The sequence below is a fragment of the Chionomys nivalis genome, chromosome 13 (assembly GCF_950005125.1).
Source record: "Chionomys nivalis chromosome 13, mChiNiv1.1, whole genome shotgun sequence".
NCBI classification, from domain to species: Eukaryota; Metazoa; Chordata; class Mammalia; order Rodentia; family Cricetidae; genus Chionomys; species Chionomys nivalis.
Genome location: NC_080098.1, coordinates 34035522 through 34063086, shown reverse-complemented (window position 1 = coordinate 34063086; position 27565 = coordinate 34035522). Strand labels below are relative to the sequence as shown.

At 42.6% G+C, this 27565-nt stretch overlaps 1 protein-coding gene across 2 annotated transcripts in view; it reads left to right on the top strand.

Annotated features, from left to right (window-relative positions):
• Positions 1 to 27565, top strand: part of Ryr2 (ryanodine receptor 2) — a 565815-nt gene that overhangs the window by 351911 nt on the left and 186339 nt on the right. For both annotated transcript variants that reach the window (XM_057787812.1, XM_057787811.1), the window contains 10 exons: positions 3616 to 3824; positions 5099 to 5273; positions 13101 to 13309; positions 14507 to 14859; positions 16136 to 16250; positions 18055 to 18215; positions 19979 to 20141; positions 20506 to 20592; positions 23924 to 24150; positions 25875 to 26679. In XM_057787812.1, coding sequence (XP_057643795.1) covers positions 3616 to 3824; positions 5099 to 5273; positions 13101 to 13309; positions 14507 to 14859; positions 16136 to 16250; positions 18055 to 18215; positions 19979 to 20141; positions 20506 to 20592; positions 23924 to 24150; positions 25875 to 26679 — 2504 coding nt within the window. The remainder of the gene's footprint in view (positions 1 to 3615; positions 3825 to 5098; positions 5274 to 13100; positions 13310 to 14506; positions 14860 to 16135; positions 16251 to 18054; positions 18216 to 19978; positions 20142 to 20505; positions 20593 to 23923; positions 24151 to 25874; positions 26680 to 27565) is intronic.

The window sequence follows — 27565 nt, the reverse complement described above, 5'->3', positions numbered from 1 at the left end:
CGGTGAGAAACTGGATATTAGAATATAACACCAGACTTTACCCTCAATCTATCTGATCAGTCACCAGCTGTTCCGTGCCAGCTGTGGGTCCAGGAAGCATAGTCTTGGATCAGATCTATTTCCCTGCTTTCTTGATTCAAGTCCCAGTAGGCTTGGTCATGTACAGGAGAAAGGTCCCTGCTACAGGGTTTGCTTTATTTAATGTCAAATATTATTTATTTTTTAATATAAACCTCATTTGTCAAACTCACACGTTAGAATGATCTGCCAAGTGTCCGTGATCAAGCCCTCTGTGGGGCTCTTCTACTCAGAAAGGAGCTCTGTGTCTTTTATAGAATCGCTGTTCCCTGGCTCCTGCTGGGGTCCGGTGCAGGTGTTTGTGCTCAGGTGTTTGCTGCTACAACACACACCAAAGTTTCAGATTGCTTGGTTAGTTGCTTGGTTAGTTAACTAGAGAATGAAATATTTCATGCTTTGGAAAAGCATGAGTTGAATTTATCAGCGACACTTAGATTGTATTTAACTAAAACACAGGAAACTACCAGAAACAAGTCCTGAGTGTGAACGTCACAGTTCATGTTCTAGGACCCTTAGATTAGTGTAGAGCAGCTGCAGCCACAATTTAAGGAAGGGCTGGTAAGCAGTTCCTCAGGATACACGAGATTTCTTCAGGCAGGCTCTCAGAGTATCTTAAGGTGGCTGGAACTGAGTGTAGTCCAAGCTGGGCGTGAACTTGTGGCAATCCTCCAGCATCAGTTTCCTGAGTACTCAACATTTGAATTCTTAATTTTGTTTGGCTTTTCCTGGTTTATATTGACTCTTGCCACAGGGCAACTCATGCATTCACAGGGGAGGCTGCTTTAGTTTTCAAAATCTGAGGTATTTCCTCAGAAATCTGCTTATTCAGCAATAGACCGGAATGTTTTTAATTATTTAGTTTTCAGACAACTTCCTGAATGTACACAATACGTATTGACCACACTCCATCTCTTTTGTACCTCCCTCCTCCCCACCCCGTACCTCCCTCCTCCCTACCCCGTACCTCCCTCCTCCCCACCCCGTACCTCCCTCCTCCCTACCCCATACCTCCCTCCTCCCCACCCCGTACCTCCCTCCTCCCCACCCCGTACCTCCCTCCTCCCCACCCCGTACCTCCCTCCTCCCCACCCCGTACCTCCCTCCTCCCTACCCAGTACCTCCCTCCCACCCCCGTACTTCCCTCCAGCCCTTCATTCATCTCTATTCATTTTATTTTGTGATCCACTAAGGTTAAGCAGGTTATCTGCAGATCAGGTACTCTCGGTAGGAGCCCATTAGGCTCAACAGTGGCTGCACAGCTAAAGTCATTTGTCTGCTGTGCTCAGAAATGTGGGTTAGCTAGTGAACACCGAGCCAGCACTGTGCTGTGCTCCAGCACTGTGTCCATAACTCCCACCTTCCTCATCACTCATAAACAGCCATGGAGTAGGGTGTTAGCCCAGCCCATATTAGGAGTCACCTGACATGACAGCCTATGTTTTCCCTCTTGCTTTATTTCACTTCCATGTTCTACCCAGTACTTATGAGTAAATTGTGTCTTTACTGTTGACCTCCGGAACTTATCTAGATTGTTTTATTTTATTTTATTATAAGACAGGGTCTTACGGTATAAACCTAGCTGACCTGGAACTAATGGAGATCCACCTGCCTCTGCCTTCTCCCCTGCTGGAATTAAAAGCATCTACCACCAAGCTCTGCCTGCTTGTTTTCTTTTTGAGACAAGGTCTTGCATAGCTCAGCTAGCTCCGAGCGCCTTTCCTATCTCCTACGTGCCGTGGTTACAGGTGTGCAGTGTATCCCCACACTCAGCTTTAGTGACTTGTGTAGTTTCCTTTGGTCCTTTCCTCTCAACTTTTCTTATTTGTGAATGTTGCCCAACCCTTAGTGCCAACAGAATGCTGCTGTTTATCTGGCTTCTGCCAACTCCATGCCAGCTGCCAGCAGCTGAGTGGGAAGAGAGAGCTCCTCTGGTTTGTTTGCTATGCATTGTGTCACATTCCTGAAGTCACTGCAGTTTGTTCCTTGGGTCCCAGCTCAAGTCTTAACCAGGGGTGATGGCTTCCTTTAACTTCCTCCTCCATTCAGTGGGCTAGTTCTTCAGTCCAGTTCTCCTAGATTAATGTGGGTTGTGCCTTCTCAGGGTTACTCAGGTTGTAGGTGTCAGGTGTCTAGGTGGCCTGTGGTTCCTTGGTTCTCTGTCTCATAGTCACTACACACACACAGACACACACACGCACACACAAGCACATGCATACATGCAGGCAAACATATACACACATATAAAATAACAAACATTTAAATATGCATATCCATCTCCAAAAAAAAAATAGCACATATTCTTTGGAGCCTACTTCAGTATGGTGCACAGCTGCGACATGCCTCAAATCGAGAAAAGTGAATTGAGTCTCAGTGACGTAAACATTTTAAGTGCACAATATCCACAGGTGGCAGATAGCACCCCCTCCTGGACATTGTAGGTATAGAATATTCAAACATGCATTTTCCCATTTGCATGCATTGGTTTGGATGTGGAACTGTGTCTCTGCCCCATCTTTAGACACACTTGTTGGTGTCGCAGCCTCTGTTGAAAGTGTGGGAGAATGGAAAAACGCCTGCATGCTAACCCAGAGCCTGTTAGCTTCCCTGTAGTGGACATCAGTCGTCGGCCATAATTCTCCGCTCTTACAACATTCACCCTTCCTCCCTCTGCTTTTCTGGTTCCTTACCCAGAAATGTCTACCTTTTAGTAGAGTCGGGGTTCCAGCCTATGCCCCACAGGGTAGTTTAGCCACCTGTCCTTGATACACCAATTAACCCAAATTCTTGTGAAAAGCAGAAATGAGAGATTGGGTTAGTGCAGCCACACTGGGAGGAGGGACAAATAGTTCCAGCCCTGCTCCCCCACCCCAGTCCCTCTTCAGCACCTGTCTTGAGGGTAAGATTTCAATAGAAGGCCAGGAAGGTGACCACCTCCCCTCCCCAACATCCTCTCAGTCCAGACTCTCCCACGGGATCCCAGGGTAAGTTCTATATCTTTCTCCCAGACAGACGTTCTTCTTCTTGCCATCCCCAGAACTTTAGCTTTTTCTTTTCCTAGGAGGAGATTGGGGTACCCACATTTCTAGTGATCCCCTGTTTAAATAGTGTGGTAGCCAAAGGGAGGGGCATAGGCAGGCCAGTTACACACTTATTATTTATTTATTTGCAGGGTAATTTGTTTATTTTAATGCATTTTTCCCCAGCTACGACTTCAAGTTCATGTCATGTTCTCTTTCTGAACCACATGAACTAAGCAACTAGGTCTTACTGGCTTTCGTTCTCTGAAAGGGGCACAAGGGGGAAGCTCACCTGTGAAGTCAGTCACTGAGTTTCTCCCCAGCTTTCCCCAGAAGCTCTGCCTGGCTTTCTGCTTTACCAAATGCTTCTATCTGACAGGCCTGAGGGCAGATGGTGGAGCAGGGGGTGGGGTGGGGTGGGGTAGTTGTCCTCCCTGTAGGTTTTATGATTGAGTTTAGGTCAAGCCCTGCTTTTCTCTCAACTTCCCACCCAATGATCTCCAGTCTCTCGAATCCACAGCAGCGAGAGCCGAGGTGAGCAGCGGCACTGGGGAGAGGTTCCGCATCTTCAGGGCTGAGAAGACCTATGCAGTGAAGGCTGGGCGCTGGTACTTTGAATTCGAGGCAGTCACGGCTGGAGACATGCGGGTGGGCTGGAGCAGGCCAGGCTGCCAGCCGGATCTAGAATTGGGTTCTGATGAACGTGCCTTTGCTTTTGATGGCTTTAAGGTGAGTAGCTTTGCTGAGCCCTGACCTGTCCTGCTTGCATGGATCCCAGCAGTTACTTGCTGGTTACACAGAAGACTTTGAATACATACTTGTAGTCATCTCAGGACTCTCCCTGCCCTACAGAGACAGTGAAATTTGCCAAAAAGTTGTCAAAGATACAAGTCTTCCTTGTCTTTCAGAAGTGGTCAGGAAGCCAGTGTGGTGGTGCATACTTTAATCCCATCACCAAGGAAGCTGAGGCTGGAGTTCAGAACCAACCTGGGCTTCATATAGGGGGACCTTGACTAAACCAATAAACAAGGCAGCTTTGGCTTCATTCTTGCTTTGGTGATCAGACATAGTGAACAATAGCAAGAAACAACCTTTAGAAATTAAAGTTCCCTCTTCACCCAGCAACCCATAGACAGGAAAAAATGCTCAACCTAGGGGACACAGGTGGGGCAAGGAGACAATAGAGATGCTAGGGGAACTCTGAACTGTAAGCCTTTTGATGCAAATTCAGTTGAAAAATTTAAAAACAACATATTACATCAAGAATAATTTTATCAGTGTTTTATACAAGTGTAATAACACATTATATAACAAATCACAATGAAGGTGGTACTTCTAAATAAATTGAAAAGGATTTATGTGTCAAAATAACTCCTATGAGTAATTTTGTTCCAATAAATTAGTGTATCCCAAACTCACATTTGTTGAAATTCTGTATCCAGCTGTGTTTATAATAGACATTTTTGTTTTGTATATAAATGGGATGGTATCCATGTTTGGTTTGGGACTTGTTATTTTCACAGATATTTTCAGAGTATTTTTAGGTGTGATATGAAGCTTTCCTGATGTTAAGAAGGATTAGAGAAGTTTCCAGAATCCCATACTTGTTTAAGTGGTATCGACAGTGATCCCAAAAAGAGGAATCATATTTTGAGAGAGGCAAACATGAGAATGTTTTGTTGTTGTTTTTTTCCCAGTGGTTGGTACCCAGCATGATGCCAGCTCTTGTTTGTACAATGGGAGTAGAGAAAAGCAACCCATATCATGGGAAGCCTTCATTATAGTTTGTAAAAGTAAACTGTAAAAGTGCATAGTACATATGGTTAGATTAACTCTCAGAAGCTTGGAGTATCATTTGGTTTGTTCATAATCCCCCACCCTCTGTTTGCATTAGGGATTTAGAGTTCCCAGACTTCCCTCTATCCCAAGACTGAGATCACCCTACTGCTGTTCATCTGTCTGACTGTGACAAGGAACTCTTCCACTCCCCCCCCCCCACACAGGCCCAGCGGTGGCACCAGGGCAATGAACACTACGGGCGCTCTTGGCAAGCAGGTGATGTCGTGGGCTGTATGGTTGATATGAACGAACATACCATGATGTTCACTCTGAATGGCGAGATCCTGCTGGATGACTCAGGCTCCGAGCTGGCTTTCAAGGACTTTGACGTTGGTGATGGTAAGCGCCATGGTATTCGCCTCCCATTTGTGTTTGCAGTACCATGCCGCAGTTTGTTCTGAGGCATGGCCAGCCCCGGTAGTCGTTTTAGGGTGAATGGGCATACGAGTTGCAGCTGTAAATTGCTGGGTGCCATGAGGCTGATCTGATTAGGCACTGAAATTATCTCAGCAGAAAAGACGCTTAGAGAGGGTTTTGATGACGTGGGACGTGAATATGTCTGTGCCTAAGACGAAACAAATGGTGTTCAGTGGCATGGCCTCCCATGGCATTGACTTTTCATTCCAGATACCCTTGGTTCATCAGCGGTTTACAGCATTTTTTTTTTTTTTTTTTTTTTGTCCATTAACTTCATAAAAGAGGAATGAGACTCTAACATGGCTCAGATCTTCTCCCAGAGTCTGGGGTGACAAAGATGACCAAAACCAGGTCTCCTCTTCATATAGATTGAAGTTTATTGAGGAGGTTGACACTTTTAAGTACCACTCAGTGTATGGATTCTACCATATAGAAACCAGTGTGGAGATTTTGCATAACATTAAATGAAGAACTACCATGCAGGCCAGCTTTATCACTGGGAAGGTGCTCAAGATATTTTCTGTCTGACTGTAGGCGTGCATGTTCACATACGCTCATTGCTGCTCTATTCACAATAGCCAAAAAATAGAATCAGCCTAGATGTCTATCAACTGATGCATGCATAGTGAAAATATGGCATATATACACAGTGGGATTTGATCCCGAGGTAAAAACATGAATTCTTCAAGAAAACAGAACTTAAAATTCACCCAGACTCAGATAAATGACGTGTTCTTTCTAATATGTGGGTCCTGGTTTTTAATGTTTGAATATGTGTATATGCATGAACATGGATCTGGTTATATATAGGTCTGAAACAAGAAGACCCATGGTGGGGAAGGTTTTGAGGGTCATAGAACACATGAGACATGAAGCCCAAAAGGAGGGTAATGGGGCTGGAAGGACATAGGGTGGTAGGAGGGTGTATAAAAAAAAAAGGAGGAGAGACTCAGTTAAAAACAAATTCTGCAATGAAACCTAATACAGTATTAATACTAATTAGCACAGAATTTATGACAGTCTCTTAATTGTTAGACCCCAGACAAATGACCTAATAACTTGACTGTTATATTACTAGGGAAAATGGGGTAAATATTAAATAATGCATGGGAAGATGGTCACAAATGATCAGCACACTGTCGACCACAAGGAACCATTAGCTTTTCTTTTTTTCTAACCCCCAATTCAGATTTATATGAAATAAAATTTTGGCCTACCTAGCTGGCATTGTATCTGTAGATTCCTGTTTTTATTTCAGGAAGGTTAAAGAATGAGGTATTTGCTAATTTTTGGGAAGTGTTTATGGTCTGTTCTAGCTTCCTTTGGTTATAGCTTGAGCTGTAGGTTTTTATGGCTGTGTTTTGACTCACATCCTGAGAAGTGTCATCACAGATGCTCTGCTGTGGGGACAGAGGTTTGCACCAGAAAGTAAAAGCTTGTCAAAGCCAAAGCCATCTGTCCTATACTACAAGAAGCAACTTCACTATAAGAATATATATGTATGATATACACACACACACACTATGTGAACAGATTGGGGTGTGGCTCAGACTAATATATCAGTTGAGCTCATCTGCATTAATTATGCTAAGAGACATTGAAAGAATGACTTTCTTTGAAAGTATATCACTAGGTTCTGTTACTTAGCATGTCAGTTAAGGTGACTGACTAGATGATCACAAATGCAAAGGGTGGGAAAGAGAGACCAACATTCTAGAGATGTTGGGTGTATACAAAGCTTTATAGAAACTTGTTTCATTGTGTTGGGATATAACTCTCTTGAGACAGGGTTTCTTGCAGAATTGGAAGCTTACTGGCAGCCAGCATGTCTCAAGGATCCTCCCATCTTTGCCCCACAGCTCATGAGTTACAGGGGAATGTGTGTAATCTTGCCTACTTCCTATGCGATTTCTGGGGATTTGAACTAAGTTTCTCATGCTGGTGCAGCTGACGCCCTTAGACACTGAGCCATCTTCCCAGTTTTACCCCCATAACTGTTTTCTTGTTTCCTTTAAATTTTATGGATTTCGTATTCATTGATAAGTGACCTCCGTTAATGGCTCTTTTGAATTTGTTCAGAGCTATAGCCCCAGTATATAGATCATAACCTGGATATTTATTAAATATTGCTAGGACAAGTATAGTAGTATTTGAAGTGAAAAACAGGGAACAGGGATTAGCAAACTTAGCTTTGTACCAAGTCCCTGTCTACCATCTGCTTTAGTAAATAAAGTTTTATTTGAATTACAGCTATGTTAAATTATGTGTATATGTGTATGTGTGTATATTACACACATGTATACATACATATACATATATGTATATATTCAATTTATTAGTATGAATTCAATGAAAAAGAACCTATATTCACATGTTACTTCTATACGTTATATGAATAAATTATATATAAATGGAATAGAGAGATGGCTCATTGAATAAGAGTAATTACTTCTGTTGAAGAAGACCTGCATTCAGTTCTCAGCATCCACAACCTTGTATTTGTAGATGACTCACCATGCTGTATCTCTAGTTTCAAGGGATTTGACACCCTCTTCTGTTCTGGTCTCAGTGGATACCTGGACACATGTGGTACACATAAATTTATGTAGACATACACATATAATATAACATTAAAGATAAACATTTTATAAAATTATGTAAAAATAAAGAGAAATTTGATGTTTGGTATATTTCTCTCCTTCATAAAGAATTGGAAGTTGTTATTAAAATAAATCTCTTTTAAGCTTATTATAAATGCTGTTCTAAAGCATAAACATTTTAATGGAATTTAATTATCTTTACCAACTCCTTGAGTAATGTTAGCTCTAAAACAGCATAAGAAATAATGTAGTCATTCTTGTGTGTGCCACCTAAAATGATTGCATTTTAATGTTGTTAATTAGTTTTATTGTTCTCTCCTGTTTTATTTGTGTCTAGTGTGTGTGTATGTCTATGTGTGTGTGTGTGTGTGTGTGTTTGTGTTTGCAGGTGTTTATGGAAGCCAAAGATTGACATTGGATACCTTCCACTATTACTGTCTGCCTTCTCAGTTGAGGAAGGCTTTCTCACTGAATCCAGAGCTCACTGACTTCTCTGAATGGCTGGCCAATTAGCTCTAGCATCTGTCATGTTGTTTTTTTCCAACCCCTACAGTGCTAGGTGGCTTACATACATGTTCAACCACATCTGGCTTTCCTGGTTTTTTTATATGGATGGCTGTTGTCTAAATTCAGGTTTTTATGTTTGGGCAGCAGTTGCTTTAGTGACTGAAGTATCTCCCTACCCTCTAACTTACCTTTTTTTAGTTATAAGATGAATATTAATGTCTGCCCATATTTAATCTTTTTTTTAAAGATTTATTTATTTATTTATTTTGTTTACGGTGTTCTGTCTGCATGTCTGCCTGCAGGCCGGAATAGGGCACCAGATTTCATTACAGGTGGTTGTGAGCCACCATGTGGTTGCTGGGAATTGAACTCAGGACCTCTGGAAGAACAATTAGTGCTCTTAAACTCTGAGCCATTTCTCCAGCTAATCTTGTGTGTGTGTGTGTGTGTGTGTGTGTGTGTGTATCAAAGGCAATAATTCTTTTACTATGGGTAGATTGATTTCAACTTCTTTTTCAATCTGATATTAAATTCAGTGAACTTCCATGATAAGTGTAGACATACTTTACTTTAAAATGTTATTTTAAAACCATAATCCATGTTTGTTACTGCTCTTTTTGCTATAGCAAAGAGATGGAACCCAACCATGCTGATTCATCAAGAGAGGACAGATTATGAAAACCCAGTACATGCTTAAAATGGAATGCTATTCAGTGCCAAAGAAAAATGAAATTTGTTTTCAGAAAGCAGACAATTGCATATTCTCCCTCTTGGCAGATCCTGGCCTATAATATATCATGTGGGTACCATATTACATGTGGAAAGGAGACAATTGCATATTCTCCCTCTTGGCAGATCCTGGCCTATAATATATTATGTGGGTACCATATTACGTGTGGAAAGGAGAACAAGCAAAAAGGGGAAAGGATTGGGTGATGGGGAAGGACAGATTGTAGGTAATAAACACGTGAGTCATTAAAGAGGATATAAAGTTAATTGTTTCTTTTTTTTTTTGATTTTTTTATTAATTAATTAATTTAATTATTAAAGATTTCTGCCTCTTCCCCGCCACCACCTCCCGTTCCCTCCCCCTCCCCCAATCAAGTCTTCCTTCCTCCTCAGCCCAAAGAGCAAGCAGGTTTCTCTGCCCTGTGGGAGGTCCAAGGACCACCCACCTCCATCCAGGTCTATTAAGGTGAGCATCCAAACTACCTGGGCTCCCACAAAGCCATTACATGCAATAGGATCAAGAACCCATTGCCAAAGTTAATTGTTTCTCTCAGTTCAAATCTGTCATGTATTTCTCATCATTTTGTGGTAGATAAAAACATAAAATACATTTGATAGTGGAAGTGTAAAATTCAATGTGAAGCTCCATGCTTCAGTATGGCTGTTCTAAATGTATAGAAGTTCATTGAGATGGATAGATGTTGGATCTGGCTAATCTGACTCTGTTATTTTTTTTTTTTGTAAGATTTGTTCTTTACAGTAAATCTTTAATTGTTAAACTTATTCTTATCATGTAAGTGTTAAAGGAAAAGGGATTAAATCACAGACTATATGCAACATGCAGAGAGTCCAGTAGCTATTTTGAGTGGAGCTAAGACTTAGAGCCAAGTCAGCTGAATGTCACACTCTTGTCAATCTTTCCACATGACTGACTGTCTGAACGGCCTTCTGTTAGATACTAACAGTTCTGAGATATTATTGAACTCTTTTTCCATCCTTCCTCTGGTCCAAATACCTCATCTTCTTTGAAAGATACTGTGGTATTTGGTTAATGTTTTTCTGTGTCTTTTTGACCCCTCAGTAGATGGTGAGCAGTTCGGGGCTGGTATCTCTGTGTTAGTCAACTTTATTTCTAGTTTCTGGCACATGGCAGCTGGTATTTGTCAAATAAAGAAGTGTGTGGTTTCTCAATGAATATGAGCAACATGTCCCATATAAATCTCACACCTGTTCAGAGGGATAAGCAGGGTTTCTTGTGCAGAGTTCTCGCATGGGGCTCACCACACAGAGCACTGCGTGTTAGACTTGAAGAACATACCATGCGAGTCATTGTATCTCTCTCTCTCCAGCACATTTCTTCCTGGAAAGGATGATGCCGTGTGCTGTTTTAGCAAGTGAAGTATTGTGATGGAAACTGTCCCTTGCTTTCCTAAGAAAACACACATTTGATGGGAGAAATTTGTCAAGGGACATGAAAAGAGAGACCAAGAAAGTGTTAAAAGTCTTTCTAAAAAAAGTTTTTGGATAAACATTCTGGTATCTTCTTGCCTGGAAACAGAGTACTTGCTGTGAAATGCATGTCTATGAATATTTTCTTATATATGAATGAACCGTTGAAGAATAAACTTTTGAAGTCTAGATATTATTCCATCGTATATATATGTATATGTATATATATATATAAAATTAAACAATGTAGACTTCTGAATCTTTATTCAGATTTAATGTCTTTTTCCATATGTAACTTTTGTATGTATCACTAGTTAACTTAACTTTTTAAATTAAACTATTTTAATTTTACAAAAAAAAGTCAGAGAAGTACAATTAACACTCAGAAGTTGCCCATGGAGATACTTTCAAGTCTTCAGAATGTTATCAGCTGATAACACTTCTACAAGCACAGTGATCGGAAATAAATAAATGCCTGTTGTCCAAGGAGCTGACTCTGTCTCATTGTCTCTTCATAAGTGTCAGATGGTGGGTTACACTTCCTAATTGGCATGCATGAAGTTCAAGTGTCTCCCTTCTGTTAGATTTATCCCGTCCGTCCCTTTGATTCCTTGGGGACCCTTATTTGCAACAACTTTCTGACTGCTGGAGCATGGGCGGTCAGGCACAGCTGCAGCTGATTCACATTTAACCACAAACTGCTAATTTACACTTCGTAGTGCTCAACTGGATGTGTCCTCCCCTCTCCTTGGTGGCAGCACCACTGCACATCCATTCCTTTGCATCTATACCTTTGGAAACAGACAGGAAACACTGCACATTCTTATTTTAAGATTTATTTTATTATATTTCTATTTCGTATGTGTGTATGTCTATGTGTGTATGAGCCATGAGTGTGCCAGTGCTCTTGGGATAGAGGGGATTGGATCCCCAGAGCTGGAGACACAGCCGTTGTGAGCAGCCCATGTGACTGCTGTGGACTGAATTCAGGTCTTCTGGTAGAACAGTGCCTGCTCTTAACCTCTGAGCCATCTCTTCAGTGCCATTACTGACATGTCTGTTGCTGTCTTATGACTCAGAGGATGGGCTTTCTAATATGAGGAGTCTTTCATTGTCTTCTGATACGGAGATACTGTCTAATGCTTCCAGTACCTCCAAGAAGGAAGAAAGTGTGAAGCCCACTGTCTTCCTGTGGGACCTACTTGGACACTCTAAGCTGTACTTTGCACTCCAGTAGACTTTGCTTGTGTGTTGGATGGCCAACATTAATGCAAAACATTATGACAAGAAATGAGGAGCATAAAAAATATTTTCCACTTGGAAAGAGGCATCCTACATCTGTTGCAAAAGTAAAACTATCTAACATCATCAACAGTAGATCCAAAAGATCTCAAATAAACAATTAGCAGTATTAAGACAATTTTGATCTTATCTAATAATGGAAATATTAGCCGATTCTGCCTTTTGTTAGGTTAACTTATCAAGTATTTTATTAATTTTTGTCCCATTGTTTACTGCTATGTGTACAAATTCATATGTTTTTGTATGTGATGTGTATATATGTTCATTTAACTTGGGCATATTATATCTATGTATATGCATATATAACCTATGTATGATACATATATACACACATCTATAGATATACATGCATGTATTCTTTCTCACACGCATTTATATACATTTTTCTCAGGTCTAGTCTTAACTCATCACAGGAGGAAAAAGAAAGTCTCCTCAAAGATCAGAGTAACTGTGAACATTTCAAAATTTTGATTATTTTTCTTTGATCTGTATAGGTCTTTTACCTTCATGTATGTGTATGTACCATGGTACCTTGTGCTCAAGAAGTCCAAAATTAGGTGTTGCATGCCTGGAACTGGAATTACAGATGGTTGTGAGCCTGCATGTAGATGCTAAGAACTGTACCCATGTCTTTGTAGTAGCAGTACATGCTCTTAATTTCTGAGCCATCTTTCTAGCTAGGAACCTTTAAACTGTTTGCCTCCGGCCATTTTCTCCTTGAAAATATATACAAAGAAGCCAATGGCACTGGCCATGTCTGGTGTTGTGATATATGGAGCCCTTTGAATAACTGAAGAACAAGGCAAAGGGTGCCACACCCCTCTTGGTTCTTGGTCCTTCCTCTCTTTCATTAAGGAAAGAAGGATGCACATCTGATGACTGTGGAAGCAGTGGGGAGGGGTCCTTGTGAGAATGGACATTCCAAGATTCCTGGAGGTCGGGTGGAAGAATGGACTTTTACAGAGGCTGTAGTTAGTAAACCACAATGCCGGGATCATACACCTCTACTCTCATAATGTCAGCCGTTTCTTCATTGCACTGTGTTCTTTCTAGGTTGATGGTTTTCTCCGAGCCAGGACTTGGGAAGCGATCTGCTTGTTATGCCTTGCTAAGAGAATCTCTTGCTAAATGCTGAAGATGGTGATTTCTGTTCTTGTTCCAGGCTTCATCCCTGTGTGTAGCCTTGGGGTGGCACAAGTAGGCAGGATGAACTTCGGGAAGGACGTCAGCACTTTGAAATATTTCACCATCTGTGGCTTACAAGAAGGCTATGAGCCATTTGCCGTTAACACAAACAGGGACATCACCATGTGGCTGAGCAAGCGGCTTCCTCAGTTCCTCCAGGTCCCATCAAACCATGAACACATTGAGGTTTGCTTTTCCTTTAATAATCAAGCCTTTTCTCAAAACTGGAAGTGGGAAATCTTTATGTATAGGAAGGTCCACATGAACAGTGATTATGAAGATATTAAAATGATAACTGATATGTGTTACATATTAATGGATCTAAGGAAAAGATTAATTTCTCCTTGGGCACTTTATCCAGTAGCTATATCTGCTGATGCAAAATATCATTTTACGCACTGAAATTGATAGATCTGGATGTGTACTCTTGTGACATGAACTGGTCAATCTGTCTTTAGAGTTAGGGCAGGACTAAATTATTATAGTTATCCTTAGCTTATCCACGGGGAATTGATTGTATATTTCCCTTGGATACCAAAATCTGCAGTTGCCCAAGTCCCTCATATAAAAGGACAGCATTCCCACAGAACCTACACAAATCAACCTATGCAATGTCAGAAGTTCCTAAATTACTTATGATATATAATACAATGTAAGTGCTAGATAAATACTTTTGTTATATTTCTAATGAGAAAGATGTGGTCATATTCAGTACAAATATATTTTCCCCAAATATTCTGCATAGGGCTTTGGGTGAAGCACAGACGTGGAACCTGTGGGCAGCTAGGTCTGAACATATAGCCACAACATAGTGCCTCTAGCTTTACAATCTCCTACAAAATGCTGTTTGGGGTGGATCATCTTTAGAGCCTGTCCACGTGAAATGCATTGATTATTGTTAAGTTCAGGAGATTAACAATGGTGACTAGAATGGGAGCTATGGCGTTCTAGTTTTGTTTCTTGTTTGCATGATAAAATTATTTTGACAAAAAAACAACATAGGGAAGAAAGAATTTGTTTTAGCTCTCAGTTCCATGTTTCTGGTTCCAGGTTTCAGTTCATCACAGAGGGAGAGTCCCAGCGGTGGGAATTGGAGGGAGTTGGTTATATCACAGGCGTAATTAGGAAGAGAGGGCAGTGGTTACATGCATGCATGTGCTCACCCCACTTTCTCCACTCTTAGACAGTCCAAGAGGATCATACACCTCTACTCTCAGGGAATAATGCCACCAGCAGTGGGCGGGTCTTCCCACCTGAATTCACCCAGTGAAGATGTTTCAGACATGCCCATGGGCCAATGTTGTCTTGATGCTTGCTCTTCTCAAGTGACTCCACATTGTGTTAAGTTGACACTCAAAACTAATGGACTCCTTCATCTGCTAGGTAACAAGAATAGATGGCACCATAGACAGTTCTCCGTGTCTGAAAGTCACTCAGAAGTCCTTTGGCTCTCAGAACAGCAACACTGACATCATGTTTTATCGCCTGAGCATGCCCATTGAGTGTGCTGAGGTCTTCTCGAAGACGATGGCAGGAGGGCTCCCTGGTGCAGGCCTCTACGGGCCCAAGAATGACCTGGAGGATTATGATGTGGACTCTGACTTTGAGGTTCTGATGAAGACAGCTCACGGTCATTTGGTGCCTGATCGCCTTGACAAGGACAAAGAAACCCCGAAGCCAGAGTTTAATAACCACAAAGATTATGCTCAGGAAAAGCCTTCACGCCTAAAACAAAGGTGATTAGCAGAGAGAGTGTGATGGGTTGTCAGGCCTGGGGTTCTGTTTGCGTGTATATACACGTGTGTGGGTACACTTGCACTTCAGTGTGTGTGTGTGTGTGTGTGTGTGTGTGTAGGCCAGAGAAGGATGCCCAGTTGAATACTCTTCTCATTCTCTACCTTATTTTTTTCGGGGGGGGGGGGCAAGGTCTCTCACAGAACCTGGAGCTTGCCAGTTCTGCTAGTCCTTCTGTCCAGTGGGCTCCAGGAATCCACCTGTCTCTGCGCCCCTCCAGTTCTAGGCCTTTTGCACCTGGCTGTTTACATGGGTACTGATGACGTGAACTCTGGTCTCAGGCTTGCATGGCGAGCACTTTACCTAATATGCCATCTTTCTAGCCTTGGTTTGGATATTTTGAGCCAGAACTTCAGTCTGTATGCCAGACTGGCCTGGAGCTCATGCCAATCTTCTCGTGTTGGCCTCCCGTGTGCTGTCCCTATAGATGTGAACTACTGAGCTCAGCTACAGTATGCTTTTAAGTTATATGGCTACCAAGTGGTACAATCTGGAGAAGAGGGTAAAGGATCTTTAGTATTCATCTTCTTCCTATTCATTCATTCATTCTTAAAAGATTTTACAGAGGAGCATAACAGACACAGAAAAGTTTTTCTACTTTGTGAGCCCAAATGTCATCTGTTCAGGTTTATCTCTATTTACATTTTTGGTTGAGACTTAAAGATTATTCCCTCTAAATCAGTGGTTCTGAACCTGTGGGTTGTGACCCCTTTGGGGGTTGCATATCGGGTATCCTGCATTTCAAATATTTACATAATGGTAATTCATAATAGTAGCAAAATTACAGCTATGAAGTAGCAAAGAAATAGTTTTATGGTTGGGGCTTACCACACATAAGGAACTGTATTAAAGGGTCACAGTATTAGGAAGGTTGCTCCATTGCTGTCAATACTATTTTTAATAGTAAATACAAGTTACTATAGTATCCCTTTCTGCATTGATCAGGGGTTCTCAAATGCAGTGCTATTGCCACTCTGGTCAGACTGTTTTTCATTGTAGAGATTCCCCTAGGAATTTAAAAGGGCCTTGAGTGATTCCCCTCACATAGGTGTCAGAGTATTCCACTCCAAATTGGGACAACCAAACCCATCTCCTACTGTCGCCAGATGTTCTCTGGGAAGGAGAATGCCCCCACTGAAGACATTTCGGCTCATGATCTCATATGCAAAGTGGGCAGAACACACTGCTGTCGCTTATTCCTCCTCTCGCATGTTGCAGATTCCTGCTTAGAAGGACAAAGCCAGATTACAGCACAAGCCATTCTGCAAGACTCACTGAAGATGTGCTGGCTGATGACCGGGATGACTATGAGTACCTGATGCAGACATCCACGGTACGTGCCTGAAACACTCCGTGTACTCCATCTCAAAGATTTTGATATATTGTTATTGGAAACATTTTTTCCATTTTTTTTGGAGTGGGGGGAGAGTAAGGCAGGGTCTACTGAGCTCAGGCTGCTTTGAACTGGCTTTGTAGCTGAAGATGACTTTGAACTCCTGATCCTCCTGCCTCCATCTCCTATGTGCTAAGATTATAGACATATAAGCTTATGCCACCATTCCCAGGTTCTGTGGTGCTAGGGGGTGGTATCCAGGGCTTTCTGCATGATATGCAAACACTCTACCAACTGTCTTCAGCCCTTGTTTTGTTTTTGGAGATAATATCTCCCTCTGTAATCAAAGCTGCCCTTGAACTCTTGATTCTCTTACCTCAACCTTTGTAGTACTGGTATTATAGGCACATGCCACCACACTCAGCTGAATTACATTTTAAAAGTAATTATTTGCTTACACTGTTAGACCTATTTTAGGGATAGAGATTTTGAAGCAAAGCTTGTAATGTGATGTCTGTTAAGGCATGAGAGCTATTTAAAGTAACTGTCCTTATGGATATCTATAATTCAGATTTTGACGTCTAGTCTGATGTTCAAATTTCTTGATGAAATTTGAAAATTCCACTGGGCTTTTTAAAGTCTATATAATTTAGTAGATCTTAGCAAACTGTCTGAGAGCAGGTCATACTCTTCATGTATGACCTCTGCCATTTCGAATCTTCAGAACTATGCATCTAGAATGCCAAATTGGAAAAACAATAGCTGTATCTGCTGTAGAGTGATTCTGTGTTACTTTTTAAAGGGTGTTTGTATTTTATATGTGTAAATGTTTGCATGCATGTAAATATGTACATGGTATGCACGCAGCAATAGTGGACACGCAGTGGGAGAGGGCATTGGATCCCTTGGAACTGTGTTACAGGTAACTCTAACCCACCATGTGAGCATTGGGAACCAAAGCTGAGTACTCTGCAGGAGCAACCAGTGCTGTACCTGCTGAGCTGCCTCTCTGGTCCCTGGGTGCCTCCATGTTTGAGCTTGATACTCATGCTTCAAAGAAGCCAAAGAAATGACTTCAGATTTTGGAATGTTACATTTAAGAGAAAGGTGAAGCCACACATATGCAAAGAGGCCCATAACCAAAGTGAAGATTTCATGAACTTGCAGACACTTAAGAATTGAAAATTTACCTGTCTAACAGATTGATGCTATCATGTGTGTTTGTGTATATGATATATATAAAACTACATGTGCGTACATATGTATTCCTATGTACATGTATGCACACACATACCTAGGAGTGCACAAACCTCCCATTATTTGTCATGTTCTCACAGATAATCTGAAATTTTTTCATTTCTTTGTGTGTATATATGTGTGTATCTGTATGTGTGTATATGTGTCTGTGTCTGTATGTGTATATGTATATGTGTGTGTGTATGTCTGTGTGTGAGAGAGAGAGAGAGACAGAGAGAGAGAGAGAGAGAGAGAGAGAGAGAGAAAGAGAGAATGCTGTATGGAGGGGTGCCTATGGAGGTCAGAATCACTTGGAGCTTGGAGTTACAGGGATGGACAGTTGTAAACTGCCCAACGTGCGTTCTTGATCCTCTAGAAGAGCAGAAAATACCTATAACCATTTGATCATAATACTTTTGAATACTAGCCCCCTTTGCCTGTGCTATTCTAATTCAGTTGGCCTTAAATAAAGAAGCAAATGTCTGGGCAGTTCACAGGCCCAGATGGCACCCACATTTTGTTTTGTCTTGCATCACACTGCCCACACTTGCTTCCCCTCTCTCCACAGTACTATTACTCAGTGAGGATCTTTCCTGGACAAGAGCCTGCTAACGTGTGGGTGGGCTGGATCACATCTGACTTCCACCAGTACGACACGGGCTTTGATCTGGACAGAGTGCGCACAGTGACCGTCACTCTAGGAGACGAAAAAGGAAAAGTACACGAGAGGTTGGTTCTTCCAGTGTTTTTTACAGATTAATGCCTGAAAAACTATCGGTAGGCCTAGATACTCTCGTTTCTTGGATTTTGTACTCAGGATATTTCCATTTATAGGATGATGTAATTCAGCCATTGATGTTCTCTTTTCCTATGCAAACAAACCAGCAAGGAATCTAAATATATTAAAAGCAAAAATCATATAATAAGAATACAGCATCCTTTGGGGTAAGGATCATTTATTCTTCAGGTGATGCAACTAAGGACTTAGCTCACCAATTCTTGGCCTTTGTATTATGAACAAGAGATGAGATGAAGTAGCGTGTTTATGGTCTGAGAAGCCCCTTGGGCACTGGCTATGTGGCGGGGAGGAGAGTGTACAGGCAGAGTGGGCTTGTAGCTTAGAGTTAGACCAGGGGCGCGCCTTTGAACTCCGACTGAGGACCAGTGGATTCTTTCCTCAGCTTTGCCCTTGACTCGCTGTGTGGCCTCGGGTAAGTCAGTTACATTTTGTGTACCATCCTTTTTCATTTGTAAAACACCGAACTCAAACCAAACCTTCAAAAAAGTGAAGAAGGCCATCTTCCTTGCAGAATAAGACAAGAGAAGATCCTCCCATTTGCTTCTACCCCGTGCTCCCATGCGATCCTCTCTGATCTGCTATGCCAGGTCTCAGAAAGAGTCTTCCATAGTGCTGCTTTTCTTCTTCAGCTGAGCCATCCTTTTTGGTGACCTGGGAAATGCGCTGTCCCTCCCCCAACACTACAGACAGATAAGGGCTTTTGCAAAAAGCCTCAAAGAGTACTTGATATCAGCATGGGACCCCAAATACCATGTCTTTTAAAGAATAATCCGGACATGTGTTTAATTCTCAAAGATGGCAACGATATAAGAAAAACACTGATTCATGTGAGAATGCTATCTATAACTGACAGGTTATTAGCGTTGGAAACAGGATGAGGGAGAATCACCGAATACCAGGTGCCGAGCGCAAAGAAATGCAACCTGCATTTGGATAACCCGAAAAGGACTCTATCCCAGCCTTTTTGTTTTTGTCTCCCTTCCTGCCTGCCTCTGGCTTTTCCTTGCTAGTCTTGTGATTTGTTGGCTGTAATGCAACTAAGAGAATGGAATGGAACTTTCCAATGAAGGTTCTGGTTGAAGGTGAAGTCAGATGGAGCTTACAGTTAGCAGTGCCGTGTGCATTGTCTACTTAGCTGTCCTTTGTAGCATCACTAGGAATTGTGCGTAAAGGCACATCATCTTGGTCAGGTATATTATTGCACTCATGGCTCGTATAGAATTTGCCTGGGGATTTTAATCGTGTTTAGGATGAATTCTCAATCTCAGAACAAGCAATGGTGTGTGTGTGTGTGTGTGTGTTGGGGGGTAGTGGTGAAAATTTGGATAATCAGCAGTCAAACTTTTTTGAACCTCAGGAAAAAAGGGTCCAGTTTGGTTTGAGTATTTTTGTTTTTGTTTTTATTTTGCAGAGGAGGTACAGATCAATTCTTATTTGGTGCCAAGCTCATTGGCCTGTCTCCATTAGGTGTAAAACTTAGACTTGCGACAGACCTGATGTAGACTGTCCCCTGCAGTCAGTGAAGTACTGCTCAGAATCACAGACTTGGGCCCATTCTGCATCTCTCCCATTACAGCATGAGCTTGTTGCTTGCACAGCATAATTTAGGCTTAGTTGGCAAGAGACACTTGCTTTCTCTCACGATCGTGTTTGTGGAAGGATACAGATGTGGGTTGTTCTTTCTTTAATTCAGCATCAAACGCAGCAACTGCTATATGGTGTGTGCAGGAGAGAGCATGAGCCCTGGGCAAGGACGAAACAACAGCAATGGTCTGGAGATCGGCTGCGTGGTGGATGCTGCCAGCGGGCTGCTCACATTCATTGCCAACGGCAAGGAGCTAAGTACTTACTATCAGGTATGTGGTCCGAGGTAGCCTTAGGCCTTTGCCCCTGCTAAAGGGAAGCAGATTTCCTAAGATGAAAAACTCAGAAATTAAGAAAGAAGTAAAACAGCTATGAGTTTATGACATGTACAGGTTTTTTTTTTTTTTTTTTTTTTTGCATATTTGCAGTACCGTAAGCCTTTTGGAGTTAACAGTATTTCCCTCCAAGCCGTCTGTGCAGTTATGAACCCAGTGATTATTGACAGACTATTCACGAGATGAAAGGGAAAGTCTCTAGTCTCCTTCTATCATGTGCCTCTTGGCTGTTTTAAAGGAAATGCCTGTTTCCTTGTCTCCTCCCTTTACTAACACCCACACCCTCACTTGTTCATTTAAGGTGGAGCCAAGCACAAAGTTGTTTCCTGCAGTTTTTGCACAAGCTACAAGTCCCAATGTCTTCCAGTTTGAGTTGGGCAGAATAAAGGTAAGAAAGCCTCTGTTGCAGTGTGCTGCTATTGCTGTAACAAAACACTCTGGCCAAAAGCAGCTTGGAGAGGAAAGGATTCATTCCAGTTTATACTTCCAGGTTAGAGTCCATGGCTGAGGGAAGTCAGGGGCAGGATACTGAGGAATGCTGCTTACTGGCTCCCTCTGGGGCTTTCTCCGATGGCTTTCTTATGCAGCCCAGGAGCCTAGTGCTGTTACACCCACAGTGGACTGGGCCCTCCTACACCAGACAAGCCCACTGTGAAGACAATTGATTTATTTTTATTTCTTATTAGTGCTTTGGCTGCATGTATATATGTATGATACTTGTGTATATCTGGTACCCTTGAAAGCCAGAAGAGGGCATCAGATCATCTGACACTGGAATTACAGATGGTTGTGAGCTTCAAGGTCAGTGCTGGGAAACAAACTCAGGTTCTCTATTAGAGCAGTAAGTACTTTTGACTTCTGAGGTATCACTCTAGGCTTTAGTTGAGGCTCCCTTTCCCAGGTGACTTTAGGCTGTGTCAAAATGATAATAAAAGCTAACCCAGAGAGTTTATAATATTGCATTTCTACTATTTTCTATTAGCATGTACAAAATGATACTGCATTTTATTACCAATATAGATATTCTTTAGAGGAAAGATAGCCTATTAGAAAATCTCTTTCAGGTCACTATGATAACATAATTCAAGAGTTTCTTGGTTTTGAATATATTGTTTGATCAAACAAAGCTTATAGAGAAAAAAACTCACCAAATTGCACACATTAAATCATTGATCTGGTAACCAAATGTCAGTCCTTGACACCATGCACTGAGGAGAGAATGATCTGTGGGATTCTCTAGGAACATAAATGGAAGAGTAGCTAAGAGACACTGGGCAAAGGAGGTGGCGATGATTTGTGGGTTGATTGCTTTACTATTAATCATGACTATCCAGGTACATTTACTAGGAGAAGGCCCTCTGGTTCAAGGGAGAGAGAAAACAGAAGCTGGGTGGAAATGGTGAGATTTAATTGGTTCATTGTGATGTCAAGGATTCCTGCTGGGGCGTGGGTAGAGAGTGACAAGTTCAGAGTTAAGAAGTATAGGACACATGCTCTGCTGAAAAGTTGGCATGTATTATGTGTTTACTGACATTTGAAGAAGGATGTTGAGTGTAGTGTGATTTGCCTTGGAATAGTCTAGTGGTAGGAAGATGGGGGTACAGAATGAGGGTAGGCATTGGTTAATGTGTCCTGCTGATCTGATACTGTCTTGTGGGTACTGTGCTAAGGGCCTCGAGAGTCACAATGGAGAGGAACTGGAGGATTTGTACTGTTTCCTGGGAGAAGGCAATAGGACTTGACAACAAATTGGTTTTTATAAGATTAGTTAATTGGATTTTAGCACCAAAAGCAAGGCTGATATTCAAATTTTATCCAGTTTGGGTGATTTGGGAATGTTCATGCCACAGCTAGGCCCAGCTTGTTGAAACTGAGGAAAGAAATTGGATTTCCTCTTGTGATTGTAAAATTTGGGTGCCAGGCATGCTCTGTCTGGGTGAGTGTGGTTGATTGTTTCAGGCTGAGCCAGTGACCTGCGGCTTGCTCAGCACATTTGCTGAACCGCAGCAGCGCAGGTCTGTAAAATGTGGTTCTCAGTCTCTGTTGAGCAGAGTGAAAGCAGCAAAAATAACAGTCTTACCATCTTGATGCTCGACATTGTCGCAATGAACTTACATATGCATAATGCATGCATAATACTTACATATCTATAGTTAGAGATAGGGATGGAGAAGAGAGTGGGGAAGACGAGGGACACAGAGAGATGGAGACACACAGACTGAAACACATGCTGTGCTGAAAATGAAGTAATTCAGAGATTAGATGGAATTTATCTTTGAGAGTTAGTGAAATACCCACCTGCTAAGATGAAAGGGAGAAGATGGAGGGATGGAGAAGCTTGTTGTATCAGTTAAGGAAGAGGTATCCATGAGAGAGATTGAGTAAAAACCACCAGGAATGTAGGAGGAAAATTGGGGAGGGTTGTTAGACAGGCCACTGCGTGCGTAGAATCCAAGTGACCAACAGTCAGAGATTAAAGATGGCACAAAATGGTCAATGCAACTTGAAGAGAGGGAGCTTGTAGATGTGTTGGCTGGGAGGATTTTTGGTGAAGGACGAGAAGAATTTCCACAAAATGCTAGAAGAAGCTTTATGGTAGCGAATTCAAGCAGGGATGTGAGAGTAGAGAAGAGAGTGTGACTGGAGGTCAGAAGGGCTCCTTCCCCCTCACCCCTGCTCTGAGTCCCAGGGGTTTCCTTTATCCTTGCTCTTTGCTTGTCACAGTAGTCTGAGTGACCCTCACGGCTTACGTCATGAGTCAGGTCAGAGCATCCTACTACTTAAGGGTGAAGATCAGGTACTTGATAACGGCCTCCCACCTCTAAAACCCGCTGACATTCATGGTTTGTCTCCCTTCCCCCATGCTGCCCTTCCTCTCTCCTGTGCTCTTGACCCCCTTTCCTGGTTCTGTCTTTGGGGTTCCTTCGTACCCTTTCTTCCTGCTTTTCTTTATATCTCCAAAACGGAAGCTGTAAGAGAGCAAGGGATTTCTTTGCTTTGTTCGTTAACATATTTGTAGTGTCTAAAACAACCCCTGAGCTCTTTAGTAAACGTATTCTCTTCTAGTCATAAGAGGGGATAAGAAATCAGGAAAAATGTAAACAACACGCATGGAGAAATATATGGGAGCAGAGCAGAAAACTTTCCATCTGAAACTAGGGGAAGTAAGGCTGGCTGAAACAGCCCATTCGAGGTTGAAGAACTATGAGCTGTGCTGGTTACTGTCAAGTTTGACTTTCATGGGAGACACATGGGTTTATCCACACAGTTATCTCTGTGTACTGCAGGTGAGATAGAGTGTGCTTAAAATAGATGATGAGAGATGATGAGAAAGAGAGCTTAGTTGAATCTCCTCTAGTAAAAAATCGTTTGGTACCCTAAAGGCTTGCCAGTTTCTCTAGGACTAGCTCTGCGAAGGAACCTGATGGATACAGCCTATGTTTGATCATACTTGTGTGGTACACATGGGAAGAACATTCCTTGACTGGTGTCCTTGCCCTGAAATTCTGAAGTTTCAGCTTTTCCTCACAATTTTCCCATCTGTTCTTTCAGAAAATTTTAAGCTAATTTTCTATTTTTTTGTAACTTCACAATCTTAATTCACAGTGGCTCTTATTTATACCAGCTCTTTCCTATGTAGCCTATCAGTGTGTTAGAGCCCCAAGTGACATGAGCAATAACTTTTTTTTTCTTTTTCTTTTATCTGCTCCATGCTCTAGAATGTGATGCCTCTCTCAGCGGGATTGTTTAAAAGTGAACACAAAAACCCCGTGCCCCAGTGTCCCCCACGTCTGCACGTACAGTTCCTGTCACATGTTCTATGGAGCCGGATGCCCAACCAGTTCTTGAAGGTGGATGTCTCTCGAATCAGTGAACGCCAAGGCTGGCTGGTGCAGTGTCTGGATCCTCTGCAGTTCATGTCCCTCCATATCCCTGAGGAGAACAGGTCAGCCCCAGGCGCCCATCACTGCTTGATTCAGCATGATGAAGTAGACTTTCAGGATGAGGGGTAGATTGGGGAAATAAAATGTGTTTCAAAAAGCTTGGTCTGGAGCAGGAAGAAGGTAAAATATGAAGACTCAAGTTTGGTCTTCAGAACCCGTGTGCCAAAGACTCAGTATGGATATGGTGATCTGTATTTGCAATCCCAGTACTTGGTGGGGGGGGAGATCTAGGGACCACTTTATAAAATTCTTCACTTTAGATGCGGGAAAAAACGAGACCAAGGAGCTTAAAGAATAAAAAGCATGAAGACAATGAGAGTACTTTACTAGCGAACTTAGGTGGGTTTCTAGGCAGTAATGACAACGTCAAGACTCAGAGAGGTGCTGTGATCTTTGGGTCCCCAGTCTTCTCCTGTGGCTCCCCTCAAAATGGCAGTGATTTCACTTTAGTGACCTGTTACAGATCAGGAGATGAAGTTCTTAAACTGTGCACCAAGCTATGTGCAAGCTAACGTGAAAATACTAGGTAATAAATTAAGTGAAAACTTGGTTTGAAAACAGAGACTCATTGTATTCCACTCCCCCAACCCCCGCACTGTCCTTCTCAAGTCTGTGGTCTATAAGGAATTGTAGAAACAAGGCTGGGTTTTAGACCATCAGATGTTGGTTGAGGGGAGGTATCATCTGGCCATCTGGTTTAACAGAAACAAAGTGACCTGACCTAAAGACCCAGGGTGGCACAGAGTAAGGTACCATTATCAGAGAAGCTTTCTAAGGCTTCATGGTGGAATGTTGGGAGAATCAGAGGTAGTCAAGATGAAGAGAATATGTGGCTGTGGAGTGTTCATCTTCCAAAAGAGACACTTTTATTACCTCTCCTACAAGGCTCAGGAAACATTGCGGAAGACGGGGTAGAAAGATTATAGGAACCAAAACCAGGGCATCCTGGGACAAGGAATGGTCTTCTGCACATGGCTGGACTGTTGCACTCACAAAGTCACAGCAGCTGAGGCTGTCTGCACATGACCTGCATAAGATCAGTCCAACCAACATTTCAGGATGGATGGGAAGGCTGTCACTAGAGGGTGAAGGAGAGTCAGTTTTATTTAAAGGTGTGATATCTTGTACGTCTATCACACTTTAGTGGGTGCCTTCACACCCATGAGTATATGAAATTCTCAAAGAATAAATAAGATAATTTTTAATAAAGAGTTCAAGAAGTTACCTTTTTTATTTTGTTAAGAGGAAAATGCCATTCACATAGTTTGTTTCATGAGCTGTAATCATGTACTTTGTGGAAACATTGGTAGCTCTGGCTGGTCACGCTGGGGTCCGTGCAGGATGCGCGAGTAATTTACACCGGAGGCGAGTGCTCTGTTGACCCATTGCTGACCTGTCAGGGTCATAGTGCAGATAGAGCAGCACTATGGTCCAAGGTGAAGCTCTCTGTTCTCACACCATGTTCGTCTGTTGGAAAAGGGAAGCTGGGATCTTCCCTAGGAATACTCAAGCTCTGAACTGGAGAGTCTGAGGCTCGGGCTGAAACACACATATCTGAAAGGATGCTCACAGTCTCACTACCAGGGAGGATGAAGGCGAGTTCTAGATGAACTCAGGGTTGACATGTCCAGCTTAAATTCTCTTAGTAAGAAAATGTGTAAGCTGACTAGAAATGGTTTACAAATACCGCGAAACCGCTCCCTTCACCCTTTCCTCCCTTCCGCAGGTCTGTTGACATCCTAGAGCTGACAGAACAGGAGGAGTTGCTCCAGTTTCACTATCACACCCTCCGCCTCTACTCCGCTGTCTGTGCCCTCGGGAATCATCGGGTGGCCCATGCGCTTTGCAGCCATGTGGACGAACCTCAGCTGCTCTACGCCATCGAGAACAAGTACATGCCTGGCCTGCTGCGTGCTGGCTACTATGACCTGCTCATTGACATCCACCTCAGCTCCTATGCTACCGCCAGGCTCATGATGAACAATGAGTTCATTGTCCCGATGACAGAGGAGACAAAGAGCATCACCCTCTTCCCCAATGAGAACAAGAAACACGGCCTCCCAGGCATCGGCCTCAGCACGTCTCTCCGGCCTCGGATGCAGTTTTCCTCCCCTAGTTTCGTGAGCGTTAGCAATGAATGTTATCAGTACAGTCCCGAATTTCCACTGGATATCCTCAAGGCCAAGACCATCCAGATGCTCACGGAAGCAGTGAAGGAGGGCAGCCTCCATGCGCGGGACCCTGTGGGTGGGACCACCGAGTTTCTGTTTGTGCCTCTCATCAAGCTCTTCTACACCCTGCTCATTATGGGTGTCTTTCACAATGAGGATTTGAAACACATCTTGCAGTTGATTGAGCCCAGTGTGTTTAAGGAAGCTGCCTCTCCAGAGGAGGAAGGAGGAGCCCCAGAGAAGGAAATCAGTGCAGAAGACTCTAAGCTGGAAGGAATAGGTGAAGAAGAAGCCAAGGGGGGCAAGAGGCCTAAGGAAGGCCTGCTCCAGATGAAACTCCCTGAGCCAGTTAAACTACAGGTAACTGGGGGGAAATGGAGGGACTTTCAGAACTGCTCAGTGTTAAAGTAGTAAACTGCACTTGTCTTCCTCTCTTTGTATTGGTCTCCATAAATCTACTTTCCATTCTTCACTACCCATTTATTTGTGTGTCTCCCCATGCGTCTGATAAGCATTTTCCCCATGTGATATTTAGTTGTGTGTGGATTTGAGGCACAAGCGTCCCCTTTCCTTCCCAGCTCTGCTGTTGTCCATGTTAGAACATGCATGTGCACCTCTTCTTAGAAAGCAAGAATTTCCTCCTCCAGCATGGATGTAAGGAGTCTAGAGACACTGCCTGGCTTTGTGTTCGTCAAGGTTTATGGAGGCTGCTTAATCCATGCCTCTTTGGTGCTTGAGATTTAATGTTTGAGTCATTGGCATTGGCATTACTCATCAGCTCAGTCAGCCATCAATAGAAGTTGTATTCTGGAACATGTGTTTGGTGCAGAAGGACTCAGGTATGAGTTCTGCCTTCCAGACATTCACAGGCTCTAGGGAAGTTTGTACCTGTTTGTGAATTTCTTTTTAATGTAGCATTTCCCAAATCCATCAAGTTGTCTGAAGCAAAAGATGACTTGCTAGAAGAAAGATCTTTTGGATTTCTGTTAGAAAGGGAAGGAAGGATCTTGGTAGGTGGTGGTTTTTAGTGAGGTCACATAGAGAAACTGGAGTTCCAGAGTGGGAGCCAGAGAGATTTGGTGGAAGGTGCCAGGAGCCTCACATACACGGCAGACAGCCCTGCATGCAGCATGAGGCTGGAGAGGCCAGGAGGATGTTTCTGGAGAAGGAGGGAAGGGAGCAACTAACAATATGTGACACTAATTATGGCTTGATATCCATTAACTATTAATGGGATGTCTTTTAA